Source organism: Vanacampus margaritifer, chromosome 1, assembly GCF_051991255.1.
Source record: "Vanacampus margaritifer isolate UIUO_Vmar chromosome 1, RoL_Vmar_1.0, whole genome shotgun sequence".
NCBI classification, from domain to species: Eukaryota; Metazoa; Chordata; class Actinopteri; order Syngnathiformes; family Syngnathidae; genus Vanacampus; species Vanacampus margaritifer.
The window spans coordinates 14,788,575-14,806,268 of NC_135432.1; the positions used below are offsets into that span (position 1 = coordinate 14,788,575).

At 41.3% G+C, this 17,694-nt stretch overlaps 2 protein-coding genes across 3 annotated transcripts in view; one reads left to right on the plus strand and one right to left on the minus strand.

Moving 5' to 3' along the window:
* LOC144036079 (inactive dipeptidyl peptidase 10) overlaps positions 1–1,405 on the minus strand; it is a 47,707-nt gene extending 46,302 nt beyond the window's left edge. For both annotated transcript variants that reach the window (XM_077546385.1, XM_077546377.1), the window contains exon 1: positions 1,258–1,405. In XM_077546385.1, coding sequence (XP_077402511.1) covers positions 1,258–1,296 — 39 coding nt within the window. In that variant the 5' untranslated portion in view covers positions 1,297–1,405. The remainder of the gene's footprint in view (positions 1–1,257) is intronic.
* Positions 1,406–4,678: 3,273 nt separating this feature from the next.
* Positions 4,679–16,666, plus strand: racgap1 (Rac GTPase activating protein 1). The gene is made up of 17 exons (XM_077554603.1): positions 4,679–4,842; positions 5,541–5,640; positions 6,156–6,358; positions 6,464–6,597; positions 9,072–9,141; positions 9,230–9,283; positions 10,620–10,697; positions 10,897–11,014; positions 12,092–12,234; positions 12,355–12,519; positions 13,747–13,842; positions 14,171–14,369; positions 15,510–15,615; positions 15,698–15,830; positions 15,969–16,092; positions 16,191–16,290; positions 16,405–16,666. The coding sequence occupies exons 2-17, from the start codon at positions 5,556–5,558 to the stop codon at positions 16,475–16,477; spliced, it is 1,881 nt and encodes a 626-aa protein (XP_077410729.1). The 5' UTR covers positions 4,679–4,842; positions 5,541–5,555; the 3' UTR covers positions 16,478–16,666.
* The last annotated feature ends 1,028 nt before the right edge of the window (positions 16,667–17,694 follow it).

A 17,694-nucleotide genomic window follows, 5' to 3' on the forward strand; every position in this document is an offset into this window, starting at 1 on the left:
AATAATTATCATTTGATTAAAAAAAGTGATTGACTATTTATCTTTTTTTTATTATTATTATTCATGGATAACTTTTTTCTAACCTTAGAATGAAAAATATCATTTTGGTTAGAGCTTCTACATAATATTGAACTATTACACAACATTTTGGTAACTTCCAGATATGCTGTAACAAGGCAGGCAACCCAAGCAATTGCAATTCTGAGCTGAAGGAGGCCCTAGCAGGCTTCTTGAATTATCGGATTTAAGCTAAATGTTACATGAAACAAATATTGGCATGAAACATTGAAGTTGTTAATGCAAGCTGTTCATTCATGATTCCAAATGTTGAGAATCTGTGGCACACAGAACTTGCGTGAACATACGGTAGTAAAGCCAGCTAACCAATTATGAGTATGATGCTGTTTTCTTTATTTTATTGTTTTCAGTGTTGGTGGAGGGTGAGCGCAGTACGTCAAGGCTAAAACAATTACTCTCCTTGAGTGGTGAAGCCAGCCATAAAAATAGGATGAAGACGAGAATCTTATTTCCTCAAATAGTGACTTCCACTCTAATATATGACAGCCCTCAATCAATTGCCAGGTTCCAGCCTTCAGGGAGAGACAAAGGCTACATTACAATTTTGTGACTTTTGGCTTGGCCCAGGCTGTTTTGAAAGTGTGAAATAGCGATAGCCTATATGAGTAACTAAAGCTGTAGATGTTTACATATAAAATATGGTTCAAAATGAAAACTCTAATTCCAGCATTACATAGCTGGCGTTGGGTAAAAACTTCATAAGTCACGATTTGATAAGTTTCATATTTTATTCAAAATTCATTACTTTTGGTCGGTCCACACATGTGAGTGTCAATTTAACGAATTATTGACCAATCTGAGGAGCTGATATTTGCGATATACTAAGAGAAACAAATTAGTCAATGGGGTACACAGACATCATTCAGGTTACCAATGTGGGGGTACTCGAATGCTCCATATTGAGTTCTTGCGGGTGCAAGCAAGCAAGCAAAGCATAAAGGCTGATATTGATGCAAATAAAGGCGACTAGGGCATCTTCTGCACTGCATGCAGTGAGTGGAAAATGATCATATTGATAGCAACAAAGTCTGATTCGATACTCATCCTTTTTGTGGTCATTCACGAGAAATTATCAAGCGCACAACACAGCTGGGGTGTGTGTGTGTGTGTGTGTGTGTGTATAGGGGGTTCATACACGCGCGCACACAAACACACAGGCACTCACAAATAAGGACATACCAGCTCGGTGGTCATGTTTTGTTGAGTTGTAGCAATCATCGTGTCGTAATCCAGCAAACCGCAGCAGCCTCCGTGCGTTTTGTGTGTGTTCGCGTGTTCTCAAAAGCCGCGGAGGATCTGCACTGTTGTCTCCGCTTCTTGCAAGTTTGTCCTCATCGGGTTGGTGGTGCCACCCCCTCTCCCATCCTCACCCCCCCCCCTCCCTCACCCCCTCTCATGCGTGTCACGCTCTTTATTCATTTTTCACAATCCGTTTAAAGACTATTGATCGGCGCAAAGATTAATCACGGGAGGTCAGTGGTATTTCGAAACCAGACAATTGAGTGGCAGTCTCACAGCCAGTAATGATATACTACAGCGAGCAGAATATTGATCTAATATTTGCTGATTTCAGCAGCATTCCATCAGCGAGCAAGCGGTTCTCTTTTTACGACGCAGTTACTTTCCCATGGGGTGACATGGATTTGCAGTGGGAATTCGCCGTGTTCCATCACTAACCAGTAGAGAACTCATGATCAATATAGTTGGTGATTAATTTGAAAATCGATTAGTTGTTGAATAATCAATTAATCATGCACATAAACGGGCTTTGTAAATTCCCACCTGTTAAACAGCAATATTTTATTGCATAGCTAACCAACTCTGGTAGTGATAGATATTGTAACATTTTTAATACTTCATTTCATATATTAACCATTGTTACACATTATTAACATTTTAATTCTTCAGTATTAACCTTGTCGAAATGTTTTGTGTCCTGTGCAGAGCAAGTGGTGTTGATTTCGGTATAATCTGACCTTAAGCTGGGACATACTATTTAGTCTAAAAAAGTTCCTTCTCAGCGTTTTGTGCGAAAACACATTTAGTCCTTGAGAACAGAATCTGTTTTCGAACACGCACTCCTGACTCTGTTTTCGCCATCGCTCATGGAAAAGTACCCAGAGAGTATGTTTTGTCTACAAATGAAAGAGAGGAGGTCTTTTAACTATAAGAAGCCATTGTACACGTGGAAGAGCAACATTCGACGCTCTGAAATTCCACCTGTTTAAGTGAAGCAATTGGAGTCTGTAATGAATGTCCAGAGATCTCTGACCTTTTTTTATTCAATCATTTTTGCAAAGGTGTTTTTTCTTACATTAAATCTGTCTTCAAGTTTTCCAACACGCAAAGAGGACAACATAATTTTATTCCTCTTCAGTAGGTAATGAGATACAAATGAAAATAATTTTCTTACAACATACAATCCATCCATCCATCCATTTTCTTGACCGCTTTTCCTCACTAGGGTCGCAGGGGTGCTGGAGCCTATCCCAGCTGGCTTCGGGCAGTAGGCGGGGTACACCCTGAACTGGTTGCCAGCCAATCGCAGGGCACACAGAGACACGAACAACCATACTCACAATCACACCTAGGGACAATTTGGAGTGTTCAATTAACCTGCCATGCATGTTTTTGGAATGTGGGAGGAAACCGGAGTACCCGGTGAAAACCCACGCAAGCACGGGGAGAACATGCAAACTCCACCCAGGAAGGCCGAAGCCCGGACTCGATCTCACGTCCTCTGCACTGGGAGGCGGACGTGCTAACCAGTCAGCCACCGTGCTGCCACAACATACAATATTGCTAAATTATCATTTTTGCTCTATTTAGGCCAAATTGATATTGGATCAAGTGAGGCAATTTCACTCTATGCATGATTTAGGGGGAGATGATAACATTTCCACAGCTGTAGCACACATACGGAGGCTGCAGTTCTCTGTAGTCATTTATCATGATGAAATGCTTTTTATACTCCCCGTCCACAATTATTATTACAGAAGACGTAAGTAGCATTTCATCACATAATGTGCTTTTGTCAAAATGTCCCATCACTCAAGAGTTTTCAAAAAAAAATTGACAACTTCTTTCTTGTCTTGTCAAAGCCATGCCATTTTAGGGGCCGGCTGTCTCATGCAAGTGAGTCAGCTCTTGGCCATCTCTTTTCCCGCGCTCGTCGGCAGTGTGCGCTGTGACCAGCTGATTGCTTCTCCTTGCGAAAGCACAGCCAAGAGTGCGGAAAACAATCAAGCGCTATAGACGATGGCAGCATGTTTGTGGCGCATGGACACATCGCAGAACAGCCCCCGCCCTCCTACTTAATGCTACCTGTGAAGTGTGAACCCCAGAAAAATACATGCAGCTCTGCTTACCTTACATGAAATCGCAACTGGCTAACCCTATCCCCAGACACGTAGTGTGAGAAGCCGCAATAGAGAAGGTAACCAAAGAAATTGCCTTGGACTGACATTTGCCCATATAAATGATAAACAAGGTGTCTAGAATCCCCCTCTCAGGGCCTCTTACAAGATGTTACTATGGGTGTTGGTTGAATAGGGGGTACCAAGAGACGGCTGATGTTGGCCCACAAAAACGACACACCTGGAAACTCTTGCATCAGGAATCTCCTTAAACAAGTGATGTCCAAACTCAACCCTCGACGGCCGGAGTCTGCAGGCTTTGGATGTTTCTCTTCTCCAACACGCCTGAAGCTCATCAGCAAGCTAGAAAAGGTGCGTTGGAGCAGGGAAATATCCGAACCCTGCTGGATTAAGGGCAACACACCAACAAGAATGCAAAAAAACAAAACAACAAGGGCCACCCTAACTGAGAAACTCCGTGTGCTTAATGGTAACGGTGGGGCCAAAGTGCTGAGCACTTCACTCTTGATAGGGGGGAGGGCACTCCAGAGATTTAACCATTTGTAAACAAATAATTAAAAAGTCGATTTCCAACAATAATACGACCCCACGCAAATTCATCTGTTTCCTTCTTTCATTTTGAGATTATTAAACTATTTAGCACTGGTGGCCTATACACATTTTGGCTGTTGCAGATGTTTGTAATTTATATGAGTCACCAGGGTCCTTCTGGTTGGCAGAAAGTGATTGACTTCCACTAACTTGAACTGAAAAACATGGCAAAAACTTATTTTTGAGGTTTATATCCCTGATGTACTTCAAATACCCCCCCCCCCCCCCCTCCTAAAAATAATTCAAATTAATCCAGCAGAACCGGTGCGTGATTGAAATGCAGCAAGTCCCACAATAATCATGGTAGCTATGTCTGAATTTTCACCATGTTTATTTTTTAATCAAATTACCTGTTGAAATGAAAATTATGTCAGTCATTCCATCTCACACTTACAAACTACTGAGGTAGAAAACAAGGCTAAAATTATCATTCAAGGAATGTAACCTGTTTTCTCAAATGATGTGGTTTGTTCACTAGTGACGTCGTTATCGCCCCCCCCCCCTTCCACCCGGATGTATGTGTGACGTCATGATGAAAGGCTTTTTGATCCCTTTGATTACACTTTAACTTTGAAAGTCTTTACCGGAAGTAGAAGTATCAAGTAAGGCGGTGCTCTTTGCTCATTGGCTAGTAGCGAAATTTTAAATGTACACGCGCCCGTTGCGGTTAGAAGCTACGAGCTGCGAGCTGGCGGCTGCCTGGTCGGTTGGCAAAAACTAGAAGGACATAGAACCAGTGCGATTACAACCAAGTTCGTCGCCGGATATTTCTCTAACCAAGCTCAGAAAACAGTGGGTAAGTGGCACTCGCTGTCTTTTTTTTTTACCATATATGTTTGAGCTGTTGACAATGCTCCTTTGCTAGCATTTGCTTGTCTGACTCACTAGCGTAACCGTCTTGTACTTATTGTTTGGACGAAAAAACTAACAAGCGCGGATTTCGTCATTTTATGAGACCCCATCTACCGTCACAAAATACGTATACGTTTTTTTGTCTGCCGTTATTTTCGGTTTCTGTCCATTGACAACCAGAAGCAATCGTGACACATTAAAAAAGAACGTATACGTGTTTTTTTAATTTTAGACGGCAGACTGCATAATTTAGCCTTCATGCGCATCGTTAGGCTTGTTTTTATTTTTTTACTTCGGGAAAAAAATGCGGGCAGTTTCAATGTCGAAAAAGGGAGCAAGTCAAGAGCCTAGAACCGGCCGTTACTTCAACAAAGCCAATAGTGTCCGCGGCCGCCAGATGGCATCTGACCACATAGGTTTACAGTACAGGCCTTTCCTAAAAACAGCTCACCAGTGTTGGGACATTGTGATTTCCTAGGAATGCTTTCTAAAGAGTGGGATGGAATCTTAGCCGTTTTGGCTATGAGGCCAGTGTGCCCGATCCATTGCAGGATGACCACCATTAACTGTATTTGTTTCCTAACTTTAGTAAATATTTGTTTATATATTGTTTATATATTGTTTATATTGTTGCTTTTCCAGTTTACAAAAAGCACCATGGAGAACGCTGTGCTGAGCCTCCAGAATTTGTATGAGAAGATGCGGTCCCAGGTTGAACTTCTCACTGAAGGCGTGGAACCCAGTGAGTTGAGCTTTTCTTTCTATTGCCTAAAAAATCGAACATGTGACTAAATTCAATGCAAATTCATTTATAGAGTACATAAGATCAAACATAATAATTATAAATGTTATTTTGTAATTAGAATATACAAAAAGAGCTCCCTTCACATTGCTATAGTATTTGTCATACATGAGGTCCAGAGGTGTCTTCCAACATTGTGTAAAGTTGTTCATCGATGAGAGAGAGGAACACGATTGAATGCAAAATGAACACTAGATGGGATGGATGGGCGAGGGTCAGAATTGGGTAGATAAGCAGCCTTATTTCTAGAGTTGTTTCAAGAGTTGACTAATGAGTACGCTTACTGGTATCGTTTTGGAGGATAAAAAATGGTATCAACCTCCCTACTAATTGGTTAAAAAAAAGTGTTAAAGTACAAATACAGAAGAAAGTTAGCGGTGCTGTTAGAGGCTGCCAATACACGGCCAACTCATTGAAGTTCGAAGATGTTGAATAACTGCTCGTCTCTCCACCAGGCTTCATCGTCATGGCTCAGAACTTTGAAGACTGTCGACGCAAGTGGCTCTCTGCGGAGGATAATCTCGAATCCTGCAAAGAGATTCTCACCAAAACCGAGACTGAGATTGGTTCCTTGGAGGTCAAACTAAAGCATGCCCGCAACCAAGTGGACGTGGAGATTCGACGCAGGCAGAAGGCTGAGGCTGAGTGCGATAAGATGGTGTGAACCGCGGAGCTCGTTTGCAATCGCATGTTTTCTCAGTCTGTGTGGGGAAAATGTTCAATGACATTTGTTTCACAATCTCGCAATGTCTGTTGGGCGCAGGATCGTCAGATTGAGTTGATCAAGGATCTTCTTACAAGCGAGGGCTCTTCCAACAGCATCCAGCTGAGTGCGGAGCAGCGCTCGGCTCTGGCCTTCCTCAACACACCTGGCCACGCTCCGAATACCAGCCGAAGGTGACGATCACACATACACAGCACAGTATTGACGTTTGTTTGCAAGTGAGAACATTTTGATGCCTCAGGCCTTGATGTGATACATATTAGGGGTGTGCCAAAAAATACATTCTCATAAGAATTGCCATTCTCATTTAGTATTATTCACAATTGATTTTCAATGCCCCCAAATCGATTTTATTTCAATTATATTATACTGTCTTGCCCTTGCTTGTGTGTGCCTTTATTGGGAGCACTTTTCATGTTGTACACAATTTGGCCACTTAGGGGCAGTTTGGTTTCACGTGTTCTGATACACTTAAGTTGTAGCCACATAGAAGCATAAAGTCATGATCAAGTTATTCCAATAAAAGTGGGTTTTTTTGCAGTGTAGGAAGAGCATATGTCGATCACTAATGTTAAGATGCTTTTCTGTATACAGTACATTCCTGAAGCTGTTTGTATTAATAGTCGTTCTTTTGAGTGATAAAAGTGCCATGAGTAGCGTGCTAATTAGCATTAGCAAGTCAGACTGGAGTAGATCATGACAATTCTTTGCATATCTATAAATTGAAGCAGAAATCATTGTCAATAAAGTCATTCTGAATCGAATCGCAGACCCAAAAAACAGAATCGAATCGTGAGACAGTCAAAGATTCCAGCCCTTAATACATTAGCATTTGCGTCTGTTTACCACATAAATGCAACTTTTCAATGTTTTAGATATCCGACCCATTTATACAATTGTTTCTAAGTGAAAAGAGTTCATGGCTTTGGGAGCATGAGAGTATTTGGCTCTTCATTTACATGACAAAAATGTTTTCAAGCCTGAAATTACAAACTGGAAATGAGTCTAAAAGTCGGAGTTCTTAAAAAAACAAGCGGCTCCTGTGTTTGTAATGTTGTATGGAAATACCAGCGGCTCTCCTCATACAAGCGCTCCTCAAAGCAGGTATCCACTGTTTGTTGCTGGTTCGTGCGTGGTCGGCCGTGTGGACTACAGCTAGGGGTGGAGAAAATTGACTTGCTTAGCCACAAAAATTGGTCAACACAAATGTATGCTTTGAAACAATATTTAATCATTTCAAAACCTTATTTGTAATTTCCAGAACCAATGTTCCGTGTTTCCGCACGGGCATTCGTTACTACGGACAGCTGAGTGAATGTTGCACTCTTCGTGTGTTTTTGTCCTCAAAATCAGTTTTTATGTTTTAAATTACATTTGTCATTACTGCAAAGCGGAATTGGGGTCACCTGGAAACGGTAACACAGCGACGTAAAGTGTTCAATAGAACAATTGATAGGATAATTGATTCCATAAAGATTCGTTTGTGACGGCGTCGGTACCAGATGTGATCGGGCTGCTAGATTGTATCGGGGTCGCCTACAGATGATGTCACGCTTCAGGATTGGCTGGAAATTGTCCGTTTACAATTGTTCAATAAAGTTATATCGGGGAAAAAAATGACGTCATTGAAATAACGAAATGTATGGAATAAGATTGTAAAACCGTGAATAAACCGAAGAATATAAAAGCAAGATACTTTAAGATTGAAGAAATAATAAAATATAATGGATAACATTTGGTACTGACACCGTTTCTTATGTGGACTGATCAATGATCAAATGGCCTCCCCTTCATATCGTGTATGATAGATTGAGGCGCCTACATCACCGCAATAGTATGTAAAATAATGCCGAAAGTAGTTCATATTTCAGTATATAAAATGATCATGAAAATGCTGTAAAAAAAAATTGTAATATAAATCTTAAATTTTGAATTGTTGTGCAAGTTGTAGTAAATAAGTCATTTAACATAGTAGACAATTAAACACATATGGTATTATGCTACAATTAAGAAAACCTTTGTTAACCTTTAATCAGTGTTGAGGTGCCAGAATTGATGGATTATGTTGCCAGGCAGAATGTTAGAATGGGGTTCTCCCAGAGGGTGTTGGTTAGGATGTTGTGTTGGATGTGACAGTGCCATCTACTGGCCTGGCATACGTATTGCATTTCTCCCTATGTTTTTTTTGCCCATCTATGTACCACTTTTCACAAACACAAAATGACAGCATCGCGAACACACCCTGGATGATGGCGCGAGTGTTTTTCAGTGTAGTCTTTTGTGAAAATGGATGATACGCACTTCCTGTATGCATTAAGCTCCCTTCAGTTTTGTGGATGTGTACGAACGAGTGTGCCACATTGCTGTATTAGAAAAAGAACAATGGTGGAGCACCTACAATTGGTTAAAACTCTTCTCCATCCATCAAAATGTACGTTTGCCTAACAGACACAGTACTTGCAAAGTAGAAATTAATAACTTTACCCTCTCTTACTTTTTTATGTGTGCAGTATCTGTTACCTTTTTTTAGTCAATGCAATGTTCAGGACTGACTATGAATCAAAGCAAGTGTCCTCCCCTCGTCTCAGTTTACCATTGTCACTGTTTTGCCTTTTCTTTACCGAAACAATTTTCTTCCTCTGTCCAGACTAACCACCATAGACGAATCTACCTCCATCATGTCAGATATCAGCTACGACAAAACGGACGACTCTCTTGTAAGTCTCTTCTCATTCAATGTTTAAACTGAACTCCTCATTATCAACAACAGCCAAGTCACATGTGATTATGCTTGGCCCGTCATAGGATTGGGACTCGTCCACTGTGAGGCCGGTGCGACTGAGGAGACGACAAAAGAGGGTACATTGACGGGCTCGGGTGCCTCTTCTTAACTCTTTCACTGCCAGACGTTTTCAGAAACGGGTTGTCCCCACTGCTAGCCGATTTAAGCATTTTGACTGATCTTTCAAGGTCCACAGAAAATGTTGTGTTTGGACTATGGAAACACACATACTACCAAATGAAAGATTGGACTCTCATCTTTCATCAGAAAAAAGTTTGTTTCTACCTTATTCCGTTCTTCAGTAATCAACAATAGAAAATGGTTACTTTCACCGAAATTCTCTGTTTTGAAACAAAAACGGAGAAAAAGGGCTTTTTGTGAAACGATGTTATTTCATGCACTCCAGTGAATTGTACACTTCTTTTTGTCCATGAATGATACCACAAACACCTAAATAGTGCTTTACTTCTGTAAAACGCTTTTACCAACAATGAAATTTCTTTTTATAACGCTCTCCTGCGTGCAAGGAGACGCCACTGGACTCGCACAAGTTTACTTTCACTTTGTCCGTTTCGCGTGCAAACCTTACGCGTTACACTTTCCTTTTTTTCCGGGGAATAAATAGCAAGTAGCAGACTGTACACTGTGCATTGGACTCGGGGCACTCTTCGTCGTCCGATCGAACGTCTGCCTGTGCGTGCTCGATTGTGCTCCGCGTTATGACGCCGTCATAGCCGCCGCGTCAGCGCTTCCAATTTCGCCATCAAGCTCGGATTCACCTTCATCATCATCGATGATGATCATCGTCGTCATCAATGTGCTCTTTTAGCGTTGGTCGATCCCTTTCGTCTTGTAAGTGTAGAGAGCTGCTTTCCAAACGGGCACCACTTCCTCCTCAGCCATCTAGCTTCCCCCCTCACGTCTTCTACTGCCGCGTCAATGCTTTCCATCCACGGAGTCATCATCATCATCATCATCATCGATGATAATCATCGTTGTCATCAATGTGCTCTTAGCTTTGGTCGATGCTTTTGTCTTTGAAATAAAACGTCTCGGGCGTGAACTCCTTGCAAACGGTCGCCATTTTTCCTTTGTTTTCCACTCTGATCTCCTGCTCGACGCTCTAGCTCCGCCTCTACTGACGCCCACCCGATCTTGTCAAAAGAGTCATCGCTGCCCTCTAGGGGCCAAAAATGGTCATTAGGCACAACAGACCGGCTGGAAACTTTCACCAGACATGCGGAAGGGTTCCCTCTACCCGTTTCAAAAAAAAATAATAATAATCATTGGATGACGTCTTTAGACGTCATTAGCAGTGCTCCGTAGGTTTTTACTTGACGTCTTTAAACGTCAATGGCAGTGAAAGAGTTAAAATGTGACGTAACATAATTTTCCTTTTCATGTTCATTCCAGCGCTCGTCCAGACATCACGTTGATGGCCCTTCGGGAGTTTCTAAAAGAACTCGATCAACAGCTGTCATGCAGGAGGGGGTAAAACTTTATTTTTATTTTTATTTTTATTTTATTTTATTAAATAAATGCGTGGTGTGATCACCTCAAGTTAACGTGATCTGCGAACACAATTGAGTGAAGTTCAGTAAACCTTTGATCCTCTCCACACCTTGACTTGAATACGCTTTTACTTGTATGTTGTTTGAATGCAACTAAGTTGATGGTGTTTGTGTGACAGGCCAGCGAGAGCCTCGTGACCACCACCACCGTGACTGTCCCGGCGCACGGCGGACCAGTTGAGGCAGTCTCTATCATCGAGACCATTCCTTACTGCACTCGTAGCAAGACAAGGACGGGTAAATTGACTGCTGCTGCAATTAACTGTCGATTTTCATCTTTGTGTATAATCCATAAATATTGCCATGTTCCCTCAAATGGCAGCCTCTAATTGCTGGGTGCGAGATGCATTGGGGGGGTTAATAGACACCAAATGAAAGAACACTGAAAGTTTGATATTGACAGACTAATTTCCATGATAAATAGTGATAATTTCATTGTTTGGTCTTTTGCACGCAGTCAACGTGGTAGCTTGAGACTGTGAGAGCACTGAAGAAATACTCAGCTCCCAAAACGTATAAATACGTTCTATTTTAAATGTTTTAAGTGTCTCTAAGACGCGTTTATACGTTTTTTATGTGTGTGTTTTTTTAATGCTAGAGCATACAGAAGGCTTTGATGCAGCCTCTCAACTGCAAAGAACGGTTGAAGAAATTGTAGTTTTTTTTTTACACAAACGGCCAGCAGGTGGCAGCAGAGCATAGTAAATGAACCAGGACCATGTTGAAAAAACCCTCAATTACTTTTATTAATTAATTTAATTCTAAATAGATTTGTGAATAATGATGAACCTTAGCCATATTCTAAGGCTAATTGCTGCGAAATGGATAGAAGTATACTTTTTTTCTGATGAAAGAAGAGACTTTAATCTTTCTTTTGGTAGGTTCCATGTTTTTATAGCAATAGAACACAATATTCTGTGGGCCTTGCAAAATCAGTCAAAATCCAGTAAAACAGCCGGGAGTGAAGGGGTTTGCTTCAGTGAAAATGGCTGGGAGCGACTGAGTTAATTGTCTTTCAATATTCAAAAGACAATGGTCACAACTCGCTACAAGTACAAATCATTTTATTATATGAGCACAAACGGCCCATTTGGTTATGTTATGATTATGAAAGGAGGTCAGTGGTTTGTTTGTTACAAAGCTGAATTAAATGTGTGCAAGTCATTTGACTTCATTGCATCATGTCGCCATTTGAGGTCCTCTGTGCCTCCAAAATATATATATATATATATATATATTTTCCTTTTGCTGAAAATGAACACTGTTCCCTCATCGGGTTGACATCATAGCTCATCATCTTTTTCTTCTGCTCAGCTAACTTGCATTGGGACTCGGAGTCCGTCACGTCTGAGGATGTTTTCAAGCCGCCCGTCAATCCCGAGGTTGAGAAAAAATATGAGCCCAGCACGCCACAGAAAACCAAAGGTGTTCGCCAGCATGAGTTTGTCTCCAAAACGGTAAGAATACTTTCGTTGTTCAACCTTTTGAAGTGGAAGAATCTCATTGGAGCTGAGATGCCGTTGACCTGTCGACTCGTTCGCCGTCTCCGCCTCACTCGCACGGTTTGGCTTTTCCAGGTCATCAAGCCCGATGCCTGCGTGCCCTGCGGGAAGAGGATCAAATTTGGCAAGATTGCCCTGAGGTGCTGCGACTGCCGGGTGGTTTCTCATCCAGAATGTCGGGACCGCTGCCCTCTGCCGTGCATCCCCACTCTGGGAAGTACACCTGTGAAATTTGGGCAGGTGAGCCAAGACAAAGCAGAGGGGGGTGGTTAGCTTAGCTTGCTTTGCAACATTTTTTTTAACACGGTACTAAGTGTAATTTCATTCATGTTGTGGTAATGTCATAATGGTTAAACAGTTTGTTGTCATTTTTTGGATGAATATTTTTTTTTAATAGACTGATTTGTCCGGTGGCAGGGCCTTCTATTATATAAGCTGGTTGGGGAGGCTTTCTGGGAGATTGACAGAAGAGGGGCAACTTTGTGATCGAACCCACTCTGGCTTAAGAGTCTGCATGTTGCAAGGTCTAATTTTGAGTAATCAACAAAAATGGAGTGGATGGTTAAAATGTTTGAGTTTGGATTAAGACACACCCAAAAAAAAAAAAAACCTCCTTAAGGGTTCTAATTTAATTTCCCAGCAGCCTAAAAGTTAAAATTGTAGTTGTAGTGTAGGAAAATTGGGGGTGCCAAAAAATCAATTCTCATTAGAATCGCGATTCTCATTTAGTACGATTCAGAATCGATTTTAAATGTCCCAAAATCGATTTTATTTCAATTATTTTATACTGTCTTGCCTTTATCTGTGTGTGCCTTTTATTGGGAATGCTGTTCATGTTGTACCCGGTTTGGCCACTGAGGGGCAGTGTGGTTCCACGCGGTCTAATACACTTAAGTTGTAGCCACATTAGAGAGTAGAAGGAAAAAGTCAAGATCAAGTTATTCCAATAAAAGTTGTTTTTTTGCAGTGTGGAGCCGTTCTTTTGAGGGATAAAAGTGCCGCAAGTAGCGCGCTAATTAGCATTAGCGAGTCAGACTGGAGCAGATCATTACAATTCCTTGCGCATCTATAGATTGAAGCAAAAATCAAATCATTTTGAATCAAAAATCGTTCTTAATCGAAAATTTATTCTGAATCGAATCGCGAGACATTCCTAATGAAAATAAGTGATCAGTAAACGTTAACTGGGTCTTAAAATTACCTGTAATTCCTTGCTTTTAATAGAAATCAATAAAAGTCAAAAATACAGCGTGATGTGACAGTCCAGCACGATATCAAGCAATTGCTTCTTTTTTTTTTTTTTTCAATTAAATTCCCTTCTTCCATTTTCTTTTGGAGCACATAAAGCGTTAAAGACTAGTAATGTCAGGCCTTCCTTATCCCTCTGTTGGCTAAACTCTCACAGTGATGACTGATTTGTGCTTCTTTGTTGCAACGCGGCATTTGAAATGTGTTGTGTGTGTCCAGGGCGTGCTTGCAGACTACGCCCCGGATGTTTCGCCAAAGATTCCCCCTCTCGTGGTCCACTGCATTGGTGAGATTGAGCAACGAGGATTGCGTGAGGTATGTCGGGGGCATTTTCTCTCGTCATGCTATTCTATAGTCAAGCTCGTTCTGCCATATATCGCCTCTGTCCTGGGAAAAACACTTAGGTCCGTTTTTGCAAATTTTTTATTTTTACATTTAGGGGTTGAAACTGAAGGTTACAGACATCCCAAAAACGTAATAATAAATAAAATAAAAAGGACAGTGACGATAAGCTATAGCATCATTTATAGTGCATACTTTATCCTCATCTTCAATTAACCTCCCAATGTTTTTTTTTATTTTTAAGTCTGTCTAAAATGTATGAATGCTGTGAGCCTGCTTAACAACCCTCCACCCCTTTTAGCCTGGACTGTACCGAGTGTCTGGTGCTGATCGCACAGTGAAGGAGCTGAAAGAGAAGTTTCTACGCAGCAAAACTGTTCCTGTGCTGAGCAAAGTGGACGACATTCACGCCATCGCTGGCTTCCTCAAGGACTTCCTGCGCAGCCTCAAGGAGCCGCTCCTCACCTTCCACCTGAACCGTAAATTCATGGATGCAGCCGGTAAAATAGCCAAATCGTAAAAAAGACATTGTCAGTTTTTTATTTGTTTTTGTTTTTTTCACAATTCTTGAGGCTCAATTGCTTCAAAACAGATGACTACACAATTGCACATGAATTGTGAATCAATTCATCAGTCAAATCTGCTATCCCGAGTAATGCCGTAATTTAAAAAAAGAAAAAATCTAAATGCCTAATTTAAGTCAAATGATACCTTTTCAATTAGGGGTGGGAATCTTTGAATGTCTCATGATTCGATTCCGATTTTTGGGTGTTCGATTCAATTCAGAATCGATTTTCACTTAAGAGCGATTTTTAATTTAAAATTATTTGATTGACAATGAAATTTATAGATGTTCAAGGAATCGTAATGATCTAGTCCAGTCTGACTCGCTAATGCTAATTAGTGCTCTACTCGCGGCACTTTATCACTGAAAAGAACGGCTCCACACTGCAAAAAAACAACTTTTATTGGAATAACTTGATCTTGACTTTTTCCTTCTACTCTCTAATGTGGCTACAACTTAAGTGTATTAGACCGCGTGGAACCACACTGCCCCTCAGTGGCCAAACCGGGTACAACACGAACAGCGTTCCCAATAAAGACACACACAGACAAAGGCAAGACAGTATAAAATAATTGAAATAAAATAGATTTTGGGACATTTAAAATAAAAATAAAATAAATTAAATAAAAATGAAGTCTGCTAACTAACTAACTAACTAATGCTAATTAGTGCTCTACTCGCGGCACTTTATCACTGAAAAGAACGGCTCCACACTGCAAAAAAACTCAAGTTTTATTGGAATAACTTGATTGTGACTTTTTCCTTCTACTACCTAATTTGGCTACAACTTAACAGTGTATCAGACTGCGTGGAACCACACTGCCCCTCAGTGGCTAAATTGGGTAAAACAGCACTCCCAATAACAGCACACACAAACAAAGGGAAGACAGTATAAAATAATTTAAATAAAATCGATTTTGGGACATTTAAAATCAATTCTGAATTGTACTAAATGAGAATCGCGATTCTTATGAGAATCAATTTTTTGGGGGGGGGGCACATGCCCCTACTTTCTATACTTGTATTTAGCTTGAAATAATTGAATCGCTCCTCTGGTATGCATTTGTTGTCTCAGAGACTCCAGATGATGACAACAGCATCGCCTTGATGTACCAAACCGTCGGTCTCCTGCCACACGCGAATAGAGACACGCTGGCCTTCTTGGTCCTCCACCTGCAGAGGTTCGCGGCTGCCTGACGCTTTTCATTTTCTTCCCTGTGTGCATCATCGACAAAACCCACTGACTGTGACCACATATTTCAGAGTGGCTCAGAGTTCAGACACAAAGATGGACATCACTAACCTGGCACGGGTGTTTGGTCCCACAATCGTGGGTCATGCGGTGCCCAACCCGGACCCCATGAGCATCCTACAGGACACCAAACGCCAACCAAGGGTATGTAGCTTTACGTTGTCAGCTCAGCAAAACTTGCTTGCGAGTTCTGTGTGAAACATTTTAAGATCCAGACACGGAGGGAACACGGCATGCATCGCCTCCTCTTATTTTGATGGCCCTCGCACCCTCTCTGCTCAGGTTGTGGAGCGTCTGCTGAACATGCCGGCGAGTTACTGGGTGCAGTACGTCAAGTCCGAGAACGAGCCGCTACGCTCGGATCACCTGATCATCCAGAACTCCAACTGCTACACCCCTGAGAGAGGTGAGCATTCATCAGGAAGCGCCCCCCTCCTCCCTGTCTGGTCAAAGAAGGGAGGGGGCGGTTCTTGGTTCTATTCTCAACGGTTGCTTTTGTCCCAGTGTCCATGCTTGGTCCTCTGACGACTCCGGAGCATCAGCTCAATAAAACGCCGTCCTCCAGCTCGCTGTCGCAGCGCTTTAAGTCCTCGCTGACTCCCAGGTAAGCGCCTCACCTTTAGTTGTCGTTTGCTCCAAATCACTTGATAGGAATCGGTGTTATGTTATTGCTTTCCTTTTGAACTGACCTTATTAACGTTTTTTTTTTGTTTTCAAGGTTTGGGAGCAAGAGCAAGTCTGCAGCTGCACTTCCTCACGGGAAATTCTTTCAATCTCCACTCCTCAAGTAATCCAGATTTTTTCCGCCGCCATTTTTCAACACGTGTTGTTTGTTTTTAGTATCTCATGTCACAAAAAGATGTTCTTTAGTTGTTTTCAAAATGGACTCCATTTTTTTTTTCTCCCAAAATGACTGAATGATATTGTTCTGTACCCTTTTGATAAATATGCATGTTCGAAATATGGAACATGACCTGCCACATTATGATTTCCTTTATTTAACCAGGGGGGGAAAAAATCGTTGAGATTAAAAATCTCTTTTTCAAGAGTGACCGGGCCACAAGGGCAACAGACAGACCAGCACAATATACGCAAAATCATAAATCTATCAATATCAAATAAATTCAACAGCAAATTTGCCAATTTTAGAAACAGTCACATTGTCCAATAGTTAGTTTCATGGTCCTTTACAATAGATTTGAACCCTCCCAGCGTAATACGTTTAGGCAAGCAACCCTGGGTACTGTCATTTGGACTCTGAGGTTGTTGGTTTTTTGAGAGCGCAAACCATAAAGCTGTTTTTGTTTTGCACAAAAGTAAGGTGTGATAATAATATATTTATAAACAAAAATGAAACCAGTGAGAGAATCTGTCGACATACAGCGAATGGATACTTAGCAACAGCATAAAGCGTACAACGGTGAACACGGCTTCTGAAACCGGATGCACGGCGCAATGCTACACGCTGTCCGATTCCCTCCAGTGTTGTGCTGGTGCATTCATAGGAAGCAGATCAACATAGTCCAACACAGGTTTTGTTTTTTTAAGGTGTGCCCGTGCCATAAAAGAAAAAAACAAGATCTGTTCCTTTTAGGGGGAAAAAAAGTATTGCCTATTTGGATTTCTGTTCCTTAAGCAGTTTCAATTTTAGGGTAGCTGTTAAATCAGTGGATCTAGAACAGATCCTTGTGGAACTACTTTAGAAAACCAAAGCAAAGAAGACAATCCAGCAAAAATGATTGCCTTCTCTGACAAGTACTTTGAGAACCAACCAACCAACCAACCAGCAGCATCAGAAAGACCAATATCACGGAGTCTCCTGAGCAAGGCACCATAATCAACAATTATGACCACTTGCACGGTATATCAAATACACGTTCCACCTTGACAATTTTTCCGTTTTGATTTACACTGCTATTATTTTCACAATTATTGTAGTTTGCATTTGGCTATCATACTGAGGGCGCTTTCTAATATTCTGACTTTGATTGAACTGAAGTAAACAAAA

What these genes read in the sequence shown, in the direction of transcription:
- racgap1 (XM_077554603.1), top strand. Translation starts at nt 5,556, where the DNA reads ATGGAGAACGCTGTGCTGAGCCTCCAGAATTTGTATGAGAAGATGCGG. An exon ending in CACCTGTGAAATTTGGGCAG is followed by an intron (nt 12,520 to 13,746) that starts GTGAGCCAAGAC and finishes GTGTGTGTCCAG; the next exon opens with GGCGTGCTTGCAGACTACGC. An exon ending in AGCAACGAGGATTGCGTGAG is followed by an intron (nt 13,843 to 14,170) that starts GTATGTCGGGGG and finishes CACCCCTTTTAG; the next exon opens with CCTGGACTGTACCGAGTGTC.